Source organism: Hippocampus comes, unplaced genomic scaffold (genome assembly GCF_001891065.2).
Source record: "Hippocampus comes isolate QL1 unplaced genomic scaffold, H_comes_QL1_v1.1 scaffold122, whole genome shotgun sequence".
Lineage (NCBI taxonomy): Eukaryota > Metazoa > Chordata > Actinopteri > Syngnathiformes > Syngnathidae > Hippocampus > Hippocampus comes.
This window is the reverse complement of record NW_017842059.1, coordinates 755,428-769,635: the sequence shown is the minus strand read 5'-3', so window position 1 is coordinate 769,635 and position 14,208 is coordinate 755,428. Positions and strand designations below refer to the sequence as shown.

The window sequence follows — 14,208 nt, the reverse complement described above, 5'->3', positions numbered from 1 at the left end:
TTAGCAGGTAACACATAGACACCAGTGCCTTTTATTTTGAAGTTATTCCGGGTAGCGCGCGGCAGCTGACTTGACTCGGATTCAGTCTCTAGTTGACACACGTCGTCATCCATCAATCGCAAATTAAGGATTTAATTTACACTGTCATCGTATAAAATGCTGCCTGTTACCAGCTAATGGCTAGCAGCTGGCCACTAAGCGAGTGCCTGATATACCTGTAGGTTGGCAAAGACCTGTCGGAGGACTTTTCTTAAGACAGCTTCAGAGGCAAAAATGATTCGGCACTTTTGGTAACTTGCCTGACACAGTTATAGTTCCTACTGATCAATAGTTAGCAAACCAAGCTTTCTCAAATCTGCTGTTTAAGCAATGAATGTGACGAATTTGGTTCTGACGTCACTTTGTCCCGTACTCAACCCTTTCTAGAGAAGGAAGGAGTTTGCTGCTATTCACAGCTTGTATTTCAATAAAAGCCCTTGATAACGTAAAAAAATTAAAACTAATCGGACCTTCATTATGAAGTAATATCAGTTATTTTCTCATCAGTATTCAGAATTGTTCTTTAACCGGGCAAAAAAAAAAAAAAAAGTGATCAAAATTATTTTATTCGAATACTTCATTATTCAGTCGACTTTTCTCAGTAGGATATCCGAATACCAAAATACTCAATGCTTGCAGCCCTACTGCTGGCCAAATACTTCCGAGGAAGGATCTGAGAAAAACCTAAATCCTTTAAAAAAATGTCTGCCAGTGACAGTTAATCGACCTTCGGCTTTCGGGTGACTCCTGCTGACCTGATGACAAAAACGTATTCTGATGGGGTTGCACCACCAGATATATAGACACTCACAAGCTGTTGGGTTTTTGTTTTGTTTTTTTTGTTTTCAAAATTTCCTTTTGGGGGGGGAAAAAAAATAATCGAAATGAATCCATCAGATCACATGGATGAGGTGTTATTAATAGTTGTCCAGAGAAGATCACAAGACTCTCTGCAGTCATGTGTGAAGCAGAAGCACTCAGAATACACTTTAAAAAGGAGCAGTAGTTCATCCAATGTTGTATGAACTGGACGGGAGGCACTTGGCACACTGCAGACTGAGAGCATGACTTACTGGACTTGTAAGACTGGTCCCCATTGCAAAGTGTTCTAATGAAACAGGGAGGCGAAAAACAATTGGGATCAACAATGAAGGAGTTAAAAAAAAAAAAAAAAAAAAAAAAGTTATCGAATCATCACTTTCGAGTCCGTGCTTTTGGGTTCATAATTTAGGGTGGACTCACACTGGGCAATCGGTACCGTGTTTTGCCCACTTCTTTACAGCTTTAAAATGTCTTTAAAATACAAGGTAAGATGATTTCATATTGGTCATGATCGTGGAGAGCTATGTTTTTTTGCGGTGCTTGACATAAAAAGTTTGACAATCCCCGGCTGAGTGTGAGTACACACTAAATGGTGAGACGGCATCTTACCTAGTGGTTTCTTGTCAGTCGGAGTTTCTAAGTGTCTAAACACACTATATTTGTCTCCTCCATCTAGATGGGGGGAGGGGGGGTAACGTGTACACACAAAAAAAAAAAAAGTGAGACATATACACACACACACACACACACACACACACACACACACACACACACACACACACACACACACAAGTGAAACTTGTACCTGAGGTAGGGAGCGGGACTTCTGTGGGCTGATCCACAGACAGCTGCTTGAAGACGGCGTACTTATCAGAGGAGGCTCCGGACAGAGGAGTCAACATGGCAGGTACGCTGAAAGACATTAGGTAGCGCAATTACGTAACCATCACATTAATATGAATTTATGGGCTGAAGCTCACGTTTGAAGGAAAGTTTGCAGAGTATGTCGGAAGTAAGATTGCAAAGTGGTGAACATTTCCCGTACAAAGTTCTCGGTCTTGGCATATGTTTTCAGCAATTATCCTGAAAGAATACTTAACGTATTTAGAAACAAATCTCTGAATTCACTGTACAGGGTCTGTACTGGAAAGATGTTCAAGCGTAAAAAAAAAAATAATAATAATAATAATAAAATAAAATAGTTTTGTGCTTCGGTGTATTCAAGGTTGTTTAAGCCCTTTTCCCTCTGCACTCACTCAGTGTGAAAAGCTTACGTGCCAGCACAAATCTCTGCCGTGCTTACAAATATGAAGGAAACTGCCAGCAAATTTAGTTCCGCCAGATCTTCATCTCTTGATGTAAAATAGCCTCTGCGCTTGGGCTGGTGAAGTACAGATACAGAGAAGTGCACGTATCGACCGCCCGCTGAAATTAATTCATGAGGAGCTGACCCAAACTCATTGTTATGCTAAGCAGCGTCCGCCAAGATAGAAATGATCGCTGACGATCTGACACTCAACCGATCAAAATATGCAGGATGACAACACCTAAATGAGGAAGCGCTGATCCTGAATATGAACGTGTTACCTGTTTTGATGCTGCACCGCCGAGCTGGCGGGGAACTTTGCGCTTGATTCCCCCTGGAAATTAGTGAACGCCTGGTCGCCAGAGCCAGCTTTGGGAGCCTCTTGGAAGTCCTGGAAGTCGTCGTCTTCCACTTTGGTCCCCTTTCAGGTGTGGGTGGACAGAACAATACAGGAGACCAATTAGGGAAAATTAATTTTCAATAGCTTGTAAACAAACAGTTATGTCTCCGGAATGCCTGCCCACCCTTCAGGTGTGAATTTCAACCAAGTAAATTACATATATATTTCTGAAAAAAAATTGTCCTATGGAGATTTGTGCATCTGTTATAAAATCAAACAACAGTACTGGAGTAACAACATAATTAAATACAATTAGTAGTAGTAGTTTCTTTAGTCTGCATTTAGCATTTTTTTGTCAGCATTGAGCTAGCGAACTTTCATAAGACAGATACAGTAGAATTCTCTTTAGTTTTTGAGGAAATATCAGCTGGCATGACAATCAGCAGCTTGAAGCTAGCACACCAGGCATCTCTTTTGAAGACCTGTTTGCTGTCTGCCAAATTGCACACTGCACTGCTTCTTCCCAACACTCATCTTCTAAGAAACCATGGCAAGAAAAAGGTCCCTCTTAAGCCAGACTTTTGCTTGCCCCCCCCCCCCCCCAAAAAAAATTTTTTAAAAAATCAAAGAGCAGTGACTAGTAAGTGGAAAAAACTCGTAATTTGGGGCAGTCACGGGTCACAATAGATCAAGTGCTACCTGAACAGGAGGGAAACTTGCAATGAAGTTGGTGGGTGCTGGTACTGGTGCCACCGTCATGGGGGGCATGCCTGTAGAGGGTGGGGTGGGCATGGGCATGGACACTGGCTGGTGGGTCATCATGGGTTGCTGGTGCTGGGGCATGATGGGGGCTAAGGCCATAGCAAGGGCCGGCAGGTTGGGCACCGGCGGAGACGGGAACTGACTGAGGATTTCCACGTTCATTGCAGGCAGGCCGCTCTGAGACACACACACACACACACACCGACAACCAAAAAAAATTTTTTTTTTTTTTAACATCAACATTGCACTTTAGCCCATCTTATTACTGATCCCAACAGTCACGTCCTTGATGTCCTTTATATTTAATTTTACCACAAACAAATAAATATATACATAAAGGCCATTCAATTCAATACATCAAAATGCCCTTCTGTCACGACAGTTTTACCTGCGCCACACCAATCAGCGCCAGCACAGTGTAGAGCTCCTCTTTTGTAAGCATGCCAGGTGTTGTGCGGTTGGCGGATGCCCAAATTTGGCCCAAAGCCTCCCGGGGAAGACCCGAAGACATGAGTAGCGGGTACAGCTTGGCAGTGTCAATCCCAGCCGGAGTCATACTGAACTCTAGAACCTTCTTGAACATTTCTGAGGGCAGAAAAGCACAAAATGTTCTTTGTTCAGAACAACAACTTCAATTTCACACAAAATAGCATTTTTTTTTTAACTCATTACTAACCATTTTAAGCAGTATCTTGGGCACTGGTGCAAATACATGATGTTTTATTGGGGACTACTCAGAAATTGATCATTATAAAAAAAGTATCGTAAGTGAACCCATTTTTTAATTTGCAATTATGGCTGTGTGATAAAACAATACGTGATCAATACCAATCGAAAACAAAACAGCCCGATCAATAAATCGGCCGATATGAGCTCAGAATTTTTTTATTTTATTTTTTTAAGTGTGTCACTTTGGAATGTGTGAATTTGACACACATAGTAACAGTATGCCTTTGATTGTGTGAACATCACCGTGAAGATTCCACCCAAGAAGGTACAAATTCACCACCAGTTCAACATATCTAAATCCAACGATTACCTGGGATGAGGCTGTCGTTGTAAAGCCAGGCTGGCGGGATGGACTGGATATGTTCTTGTGGTGGATACATACCAACAGCCCCTGTGGTAATCAAACACACACAAACACGCACGCACATCATTATTTATTGCAGTATCAGCCTTGTATGGGAATACGAGTTGACAGTTGCCAAGTCTCTTGGCAGCGAAGCTCCCGCTGGTATCCAAAATTCCACAAAAATCATTTCGGGAAAGCTCGATGCAGATTTAACACCCAAAAATGTAATTATCCCGTGAGCTACTACCAGGGATTCAACTGTACTGACCTATTTCATGGTTTGAAGCAAACACAATGGTACCTTAACTTACAAGTTTACAAGCCATCACTCGGCGTTTTTCATCTTTCAATTTTATTTATTTTTTTTAATAAAAAGATGCAAACAACATTGACCAAGCCCCCACTAAAACGGGTTTGTAATAGCAAATAGGTTCCATTTAAAGTGGCATCAACACCATGCATTTGGCATGTACAGAATCATGAACCCACGATACATAAGCACCTCCAGATAAATATTCAACCGAAACCACCATTACCGGGAACATTAGCCCAAATAACACACTTGCACAAATGCGACGTGACATCACAACAAACGCACTAAAGTCATAAAACTCAACTTTTGGCATTGACATACAAAAATAAATATTAGGGAAGACTGGCAATTGCTAACAGCAAAATAGAAGTCATACTTAGTGGTGAGCTACTGTCATTCGCCAGCGGAGGACACGGAAATACGTCAACGTGAGTCGTCATTATTTCGGGGTGGCCCAGTCTGTCATCGTTCATTTTTAAACGCTTCCTCCATTGCTAAATTGCATTTCGACACTGCTACTTTAGGAAAATTAGTTGGAAAAAAAAAAAAAAAAGAAACATTTACACTGGTAACAGGACACAATTTAATTCATTTAGAAACAGTGTGGACCACTTTACACAAAAAAAGCTATAAATGATTATATTACTGCTCCTCCTCCTGCTTGTGCCCAAAATGCCCCCCCCGTCTTTTTTTTTGTGTCTGCGGCGGTCCGTAGTCAGTTATCAGTCCGCCAGCAAAAATGGCGATCCATCACCGATGGAGTGATGGACTGGCGGGTCTTTCATTAGCGCTGACGGACAAGTGTAAACGCTTTTCAGAACTGCATTGGGGGCTAAGGAGAAACAAATACTCGGTTTTGCGCTCCTGACAACTAAATTCAAGGATCGGCAACAAAACCGACAAATTAATCACCGTCAGTTGATTAACTCCAAACGACAATGCCAAGATTCCACTATATGTTGCCGAGGTTACGTTTTGATTGCTAAGAGAGGATAGCCCCTCCCCCCTAAAATTCTTCAACTTTGAAACACACGTGAATTGAGCTTGGCCACACATCGAATTCAACTTGTCAGACAAGGTACCACTGCACATCATTAGTAACTTAAATGCTGGAATTTCGATGAAGAGCCTCAGCGTTTGCCTTGATGACACAAAAGAACATAACAGTAAAATGCGCAACCATGTTAGTCCAAAGCAGGCAGCATGAAGCATGAAACAACAAGGATTTCCATAAGAGCGCAACAAAGACTATAAACGCAGAAAACCTGGAAATACAGAGAGTGTAGCAGAAAAGGTATCAAGGTTTGAAATTACGGCCACTGAATGCCCCACTTGACCATGATCACAGTTATTGAAGATGTCACCTTGCCTTGATTTGACTGCCAACAAAACGTGCTATAAAAGCCAACAACGGCGCAGTAGAAGAAGACAGGAAGCTGCGATTTTAGTGGCAGAAGAAGCTGCAGAGGTCCGGTAAGAAATGGGCGTCTCTCACCGCTGTTTGGAGGCGAAGGTTTGGAAGCTGTCGAGGCCACGGCGGGCTCCGATGCGGAGGCCTTGGCTAGCCTTTCAGTCACGAAGACCGACTCAAGACTCAAGTCCCCGGAGGCCGTGGCCCAATTCCTGGCCTTACTGCTGCTCTGAAACTGAGTGGAAACTCTAGCTCTGGGACTCATTTCTGTCAAAGTCTGCCTGGGTTTAAAGTTTAAGTGTGCTGTCTTGCCGGCCGTGAGGTCGCAAGAGGAGAAAAGCTTCTCTTCAAGGGAAGGACCTAGCGGGGAACAAGCGTGTTTTTCCATCAGGTAACCTGCCTCTTTGATTCAAACGTGACAACTGTTAAAAATGTTTATAGTTCCTGCGATGCTCGTCTGTGTGAATGGGCGCTGTTGCCTAGGATTATAAACCTTTCAACATATGTACTTCCAGGTGGCAAAAGTTCCAGCGGTGTCAGATTGTACCACTTCGCTCACCATACTTTGAAGGTGTGAGTCGAGAAGATGTTGAATGAGGTAAAATTGCTTGGGAGGTAGCTAGTTGAGCTCACTAAGTTGATGGAAATTCAGATAGTGTCAGTATCACCGAGGCACTGGCTAATGAATTGACCTTTCTGTTGCTATTTTGATGTTGAAATGAACACTGTTTAGAACTGATGTTAGCTAGCAGGCGAGCCAATATGGTTTGCTAAATGACTCGGGGACAACGTGACTTAAGATTTTATACATACCAGAGAAAATGTCCTGCGCATACCCGATGGAGGTTTAGTTGTCGATCTGTTCCTTTAAAATTAGCTTCTTTATCTCACAAGCTCTCCAAGTATATGACATTCCATTTCACCTTCTCACTCACAGGTTCAGATGGTTAAACTTGTTTTTTTTTTTCCTCTTTCTTTTGGTGGCATAACCCCATAATTGTTTTGTCATTTCAGTTCAGCGGTAGTCACTCACTTTTCTGCCACTTGGAAGTACTTTGTTTTCCAACATTATGAATAAGTCGAGACTGTAGCTGCTGTGATGCACCTATCAGTGAAAAAAAGACAAGTTCAAATTTTAAAAAAAAAAAAAATTGTTTGGATTGTCCCAGGAAGGGCAGGCTGTTGTGCTTCTCTGGTGTGGTTTTAACCACTGCAGAATAAACACACTGGAGATGTAGGCCGTACTCAGTTTAGGCCTTATGAACCACGCCGGAGTACCAAAACCTTGTACCTATCCCATGTGAAATTAAGGGCGGATGGAAGATGAGCAAAAGAAAAAATTACCTTGAAATGAAGTTTGCGAGGTGCTGTTGATGACAGAGTGTGGAGGAGTGGCAGTGGGAATGGACACAGAGGAAGGGAGGGAAGGGTGGACTTGAGAGGAAAGGTGCGAGTGTGCGGAACCGACAGGTCCCTGAACAAAGTCACTGAACTCCTCGTCTTCCTCGGGGAAAACGGTCGTGAGGGAGCCCATCATGACGCTCCTGTGGGAGGAGCCCGTCGAGGAAGAGGAAGGGAAGGAGGAGGGGGAGGCGGGCCCTTGAAAGTCACTAAATTCATCATTGTCCTCGGACAAAGGCGGGGGGAGGGAGGGAGTGGCAACAGACGAGAGGGATGATGATGATGATGATGGTGATGAAGTCGAGTCTGCAAGAGTGAACAAATCGTGACGATGCAGCATAAACACACACACGCACGATTTGAAGAAGTCAGGATCAAACAGCAGAATCCAGTTATTCCTCCCAGAAGAGGGCGCTGTAATAGATTCTAGTGCATGGGTGGGCAAAGTATGGTCTGCGGGACACATGCAGACCACTCCATTGTTTAATCAGGGTCAACAAGCATTTTGATTATTTACATTGTGAGCCCTATAATATTTGTTGGGTTGATTTAGCCATGTTTTCTCGCTTTTGACTAAAATTGGCTCCTATGTATTTATGTATTTATTCATGTTTGCACTTAGGGTTATCCTAAAAGTAAAAACAGACCAAATTAATATTTTTTTTAATTTTACACTTTTACTCACTTACGGGATTGAGTAAGTTGTTGTAACAATACTAACTATAAATAATACAGAGCCAAAGTAAAGACCCGCCAAAAATATTTGATGCCACCCACCAAATTGTTTATAATTGCCTAAATAAATCATTTAAATCCAAAATATACCACAAGCTATGATCACTAAACACTTTCAATTAATTTCCAGTTTATCTTATCTTACATTACCCTAAATTATAAATTGTGTTTTTATGGTTTAATTGCCGACCCCTGTTGTCGTCAGATCACGAAGGTGAAACTGTACCTGGCTTCTTGCTCTGTGATGACGGCGTGGGATGCATCTTGGCGTCCCGGCTAAAACCGTCCAGGTTCCCCTTTATCGCCTCCAGGGCGTCGTCCCGGCTCTTCTCCCCTGTCTTGAGTAGCCAAAAAAGAAGACTAAAATATGAGAGACTGGTAACAAAAGCAAGATAAACAATGCCAGCGACAATGTTTCTCACCTTGGGTTTGACACTGCTGAGCAGCCTCAGCTTCTGCTTCTGCTCCTCAAACTGCCTCCGTTTCCTGTCCTCCTCAAGCATCTTCTGCTGCTGCTCCAGACGCTTCCTTCAAACAATAAAATGGAATTGTAACGCGGACACCCTTGAGAATACCATTCTATAAATAGATCAAAGATGTTCTTGTTGAAAAAAGTGGAAAGCAGACGACTCTCTCTGTTTTTATTACTTCTACCCTTACCTACTGTCTCGGCCAAATCTGACCTGTTTTAACATTTTACGAAAATATAAAAATCCTATCAGTCATTCTTTCAGCCTGAACTTTTGATGACTTTTTCTTGAGTGACCCAAAATTCACAAAAATAAAAACATTTATTGATGGAATTCTATTGTAGCATTGCTAAAAAAAAAAAATTAATGTAAACTACCCGTGAATGTTAAATGGTGGAAATTCGGACCGCAGCAATCGATTAGTTTTAATTTAGTGTATTCGACCAATTATTCTATCAATTAATTTGATAAAAAAATTATTTGTGAGGTGCAGGCATTTATTTCCACTTGGGGTCCCAAACCTCATGTTCTATTGGGGTCTCTGACTTTTGAAGGCGATGCCCTGCCTGGTATGTAAGGTTTCATGAAAAATAAATAAACACACAAACAAACAAATAGAGAGAGAGAGAGAGAGAGAGAGAGAGAGAGAGAGAGAGAGAAAAGTTGCTCGTTTCTTACTGATGTTCCTCTGCCATTTGCTTCTGCATGTCGGCGGTGTACTGTGGGCCAGCAGGTCTCATGCCCATAAACTGGGGCTGGCCCAAGAACGGCATTCCGGGGGTCTGCATCCCAATCGCCATCCTGGCCTGTTACATACAAATGAAGGCTTCATCTGCCTGCTATCTCTAAAGTGGTGCTTTGTGATGCAAGTTTAATTTGTTCCGTGAGCACGCTTGCAACGCAAAACAATCAGATTACCTCAAATCACCTTTCCTCGCTGTAATTAATGGAAATGCTAGTCACCCCCCCCGTAACAGTGAGTAAATGTTTGCAAGAAACCCACCTGCATTGGCATGGCTCCTGGAGGCATCTGTCCCCCAAAGTTCATTCCCATCATGCTTTGCATATTTGGCTGCATGACCTGAACCATTGGGAAGCCCTGATGCTGCTGTTGCTGCTGCTGTGGCTGGTGTGGATGTTGCTGCTGCTGCTGCTGCTGTATGGGGACCAAGCCTGCACACAAAACAAGCAGCAAAAAATGACATTTTGCTGTATACTAACAGAATGACTGGCTAATCCACAGGTGTCAAACTCAAGGCGCGGGGGCCAGATGTGGCCCACCACATCAATTGATGTGGCCCGCGAAAGCAAATCAAAGATGTCAACTTTCATGATGCAGTACCAACATTTCAAATTCTCATTTCTAATAACGAAGAGTGATACTGTGAGCCTTTTCTTGTGACCAAACCCCTCATTACAGTAACTTCAACAATCGGTGAATAAACCGTTATTCCTGCCTTCTTTATATGGTTTCAGTCGTAATGGCCCTCCAAGGGAAACTGTCACTAAAAATCAGGCCCGTGACAAAAATGAGTTTGACACCCCTGGTCTAATCTGAAACACGCCAGAGGTGGGAAAAGCACTTGGGGGGATTGTACCTATGATAAGTATATCTACTTTCCCACCACTGGAACACACTGAGGGAAAAGTTGATAAAAAAATGTAGTTGATGACTTTGTGATTCAATTTGTCGAGCGGCTGGGGAAAGACACGAGAGCAGTTAGAAGTCAATCTGTTTTTCGACACGGTGGAGCAAAATGAGAGGTGTGGAAAAAAAATTTTGAATCGTTTGCAATGTTTGCCAGTGCAAACATTGAGTTAAATGACAACCGCAGCCTTCTGGAGCCACCATGTGCTTCCACCATTTTAGGAGAAGGGGAAAAAAAATCAAAAACTTTGCAGACTTGACTGTGGATAACATCGGGTTATTGTGTTTATTTCAATTCTGCAAGATGCCATTTATCGTTAAGAACTGAAGACGATTGATCACATTACAGTATTTTTCATCTCCTCTCCCTTTACTGCCATGTGGTCAGTGTAAAACAGTGTGCATCAACCTAAGTATGTAAGCTATGAAGAAAAAAAAAAGTTTAAGGAGATTTTTTAAATAAATAAAAATAAAAAAAAGTCTTCCGCAGACTTGACAAAAAAAAAAATTCCACAGAAAATATGTATTTTTTGTGCCTAAAATCGGCATTAGTATTTGCCTCAAAAAAATCAACAATCGGTCAGGCCCTAATAAAATATAGACATTTTAATATCCAATGGGATTTTCGCGTATGACACATTAAAAGAAATCTCCGTGAATTGCTGTCAAAATGAAGAATTTTTAAAAAAACAATAAAAGCTTGATAACATATATTGTGACTCACCTTGTGGCGGTCCCAAACTCCCTCCAACAGGATACATGAAACTAAAAAACAGGTAATGAGACACGTAATTAATGAACTCTATTTCCTTAGTACACGTGCCATTGTATGACTCAATAGATGCTGGTATTAACTACAATTCCAAAGCTTGGCATCAGCCAGGCAATTTTATGTTTTCCATGTGTGTGGTGCGGTTACTTAGAAATGACCCTTTTGGGACAGCAGTGAACTTTTCAACTGTTTTAATGTGTGTGGTAGAGTTTACTTTTACACAAATATTTCATTCTTCATTTGTTAACTCCCTCTACCATGTATATTTTTACTTGTCAACTAGAACCCAATCATTTACTGCCACTGACGTACATATTCATCTCGTATGTTTTTCTACAGCTAGGCGAGTTTTGATCTCAAAATGCACCTTTATGGGCTTTGATGATACAGCTGTCATCATGTGACACATACCAAGAGTAACTGCATCCATGATCTTTCCACCCACACTGGCTGAGCTTCTGTTTCACTTGTGCTGTATCGGTGTGATCCAGTCATTCATTATTTACGCAACTGAGGCTCATGACATGAAAAATGTATGAAAATGAATAAATAGTTTGCAGGTCTGGTGACCTGCTCACAGATACGCAAGGCTAAATATTTTTGATCCACAGACTTCGCCTACCGAATAGTTCCCCCTTTATAGTATGTCTAAAGTAATTTAATTTTATTTTCAGAATTTTGTTCCAGCTGATAACTCACTTGAAAGTTATTTCAAGGCACTTTTTTTCTGCACAATTTAGGGCTATTCACGGAAAAACTAACCTATTGCATATTTTTTACTCTTAATGCAATCCCCTAAGGTGTCACAAAGATGGCACCAACCCCCTGGCTAATAGGAAAGTAGTCATTGGTGTCAAGAAAGTATTGTTAAAGTGAGGAGGCCTCGATGGAAATCAAATCTCCAAAGCTAAATGCCACTTTTCCCAGACTCTTACATCTTAACTGTACAAATGTTGGTACCTGAACAGTACTCGTGATAAATATCTTTTATAACGTCTCTTTTGATTAGTGTTAATTGAGCTCTTTATTTCTATTTATTTGTTTCTAAGCACCTCTTGCTGTCGTGTAGTTTACAAGTTAGTTTTACAGCGATCATGTTTTGTTTTATTTCATTCAAGGACAAGAAGGAGATTAGAATGTTTGATTTTACTTAAGTCGTAGATTTTTGGTTGTCGTTTTGAATTCAAGGACATTTTGTTTTGAACATTACAGTGCAGTACTGTATTTGTATTTGAATACCTCTAGTATGAGTCGGTTCCTGTGCATATTAGCATTATTAAGGCGACATCATCACTCACATTTGACGTCATAACGACACATGAAAGCTGGCTCGAGTCGTATTATTATTGATTAAAAAAATAATAACGGTATTAGGCGTCAATCTATCTTAATTGTAGTGTTGGAATCCTCTTGTGACAAGAAACAGCTGCTAACGTTAGCTATGGCAATCAGCCCTCTCGTCACTCGGCTTCGATCACAAAAGCAACCGGTGTCGCCGTCTCTTTAAAGCCACCACGGTGACCGCTTGAAGGCCAAACGAGTGTAAAAGGTGGATAAATGTCAAAAACACGTGACAAATTGGGAATAAAGAGGTTGTAAAGGTGCTCGAGTACCTGCCGCCTCCAGCTGATCCCGGCCGCAGCGCCATCTTGAGAAGGGCAGTAGCTAGGACGGCACTGACGTCATTCAATCGTCAACTCAGTCTAAACCCAGCGTTTAGCCTCGCAGGCGCATTATAATGACGGTTTATGTCAGTGAATATATTGACCCATAGGTGTCGGTGTTGATCTATTTGTTGGCATTACAACCGCGGCGACGGCGGCCATCGGGTGTCAAGACAAAGCAGTTGCATTGTTCCCAGGCTGAATGCCACAGTGGAACAGTAGAAGCAACGCAAGCCAAACCCAAGTTGGAAACCCGAATCCTGGCTAAAACCCTACTTTGAAACACTCACCCTCACTCTAATCTTGGTTTGAAACCCTAATTGGAATCCTTAAAATTGAAAACTTCATGTGAAATCTAACTTTGAAAGCCAACCCTGTCTTGATTCTGTAATTTGTAACTCCAAACTTGAAACCCTAACTCTTGCTTGAAAACTTAATTAAACACCATACCCCTTACTTTAACCTGTAATTATGTATGGCGCTCCACCAGGGCTAGGGTGTCCTACAGCCCCATCATAAACGGCATAGCCCCTGTACAGCACCCCTTGCTCCACCACCAGCAAATTATTTATGTAACTGTAAAAACATTAAAAACTTCATAACTAGCCATTCTGTTCAAAATGTGTTCATGTTCCTGTGTTTGTACTGCAGTTGTACCCCATGAGTGTTGTTTGTGAGGGCAGGGCTGGGGCTTGGTGAACACTCACCAAGCCCCAGCCCTGCCCTCACAAACAACAGTTCAGTTACATGCGGTTAGCGTTAGCACACGTTCAAATGTATTTGCAAAGTATGTTCAAACATATTGATAAAATGTAGGCTAAATGCTAAAAACATAGCATGTCGCCCTATGCCACGAGGTATTGACTTGCCCACGCATACTTGTAAACTTGAAGCCCTAATTTGAAACCATGACTCTTGTTTGAAACCTTAACCCAGGCTTGAAACACCAATTCTAAAACTATCTTGAAACACAAAACCTTGTAAGTGAGTTTTAGAACCCTAATTCAAAACCCAGCCATGTCTTGAATCCCTACTTTGAAACACTACTTGGCTTGGAACCATAACATACTTGAATTCCTAATTTATCTTATAAACCTAAACATGGATAGAACCATGACTTTAAACCCTAACCTTGTGTTGGAACCCTAATATAATCTTGAAATTCTATTTTGAAACCCTATTTTTGAAACTCTGACCAAGGTTTGAGACCCTAATATGAAACCTTAGCCCAGAGGTGTTAAACTCATGGCCCGGGGGCCAGATCCCGCCCGCCACATCATTTCATGTGGCCTGCGAAACCAAATTATGTGTGTTAACTTGCATGATCCTTGCTAAAATCTGTACTGAAATGTCAAATTGTCATGTGTAATAAATAATGTTGAGATTTTGCAATACTTTTGTTACTATCTTTACACTCACTTGAATAATAATTGGATAGACTATTGACTTG

General features: G+C 41.6%; 1 protein-coding gene and 1 long non-coding RNA gene across 7 annotated transcripts in view; one reads left to right on the top strand and one right to left on the bottom strand.

Moving 5' to 3' along the window:
- The window catches only part of synrg (synergin, gamma), a 30,214-nt gene extending 17,417 nt beyond the window's left edge, over positions 1 to 12,797 (bottom strand). For 2 of the 6 annotated variants that reach the window (XM_019861401.1, XM_019861402.1), the window contains exons 1-14: positions 12,708 to 12,797; positions 11,047 to 11,087; positions 9,678 to 9,847; positions 9,353 to 9,480; positions 8,627 to 8,732; positions 8,431 to 8,542; positions 7,413 to 7,775; positions 6,153 to 6,428; positions 4,309 to 4,389; positions 3,658 to 3,854; positions 3,207 to 3,446; positions 2,449 to 2,588; positions 1,667 to 1,773; positions 1,471 to 1,533 (exon numbers count right to left, since the gene is read on the bottom strand). In XM_019861401.1, the coding sequence (XP_019716960.1) occupies positions 1,471 to 1,533; positions 1,667 to 1,773; positions 2,449 to 2,588; positions 3,207 to 3,446; positions 3,658 to 3,854; positions 4,309 to 4,389; positions 6,153 to 6,428; positions 7,413 to 7,775; positions 8,431 to 8,542; positions 8,627 to 8,732; positions 9,353 to 9,480; positions 9,678 to 9,847; positions 11,047 to 11,087; positions 12,708 to 12,742 (2,059 nt within the window). In that variant the 5' untranslated portion in view covers positions 12,743 to 12,797. The remainder of the gene's footprint in view (positions 1 to 1,470; positions 1,534 to 1,666; positions 1,774 to 2,448; positions 2,589 to 3,206; positions 3,447 to 3,657; positions 3,855 to 4,308; positions 4,390 to 6,152; positions 6,429 to 7,412; positions 7,776 to 8,430; positions 8,543 to 8,626; positions 8,733 to 9,352; positions 9,481 to 9,677; positions 9,848 to 11,046; positions 11,088 to 12,707) is intronic. The other 4 variants (XM_019861405.1, XM_019861407.1, XM_019861403.1 and 1 more) reach the window with 3 other exon arrangements.
- On the top strand, positions 1,428 to 7,442 carry LOC109510806 (uncharacterized). The gene is made up of 3 exons (XR_002167194.1): positions 1,428 to 1,439; positions 6,126 to 6,130; positions 7,344 to 7,442. It is a non-coding gene; the product is annotated as an uncharacterized LOC109510806 (long non-coding RNA).
- Positions 12,798 to 14,208: the final 1,411 nt, after the last annotated feature.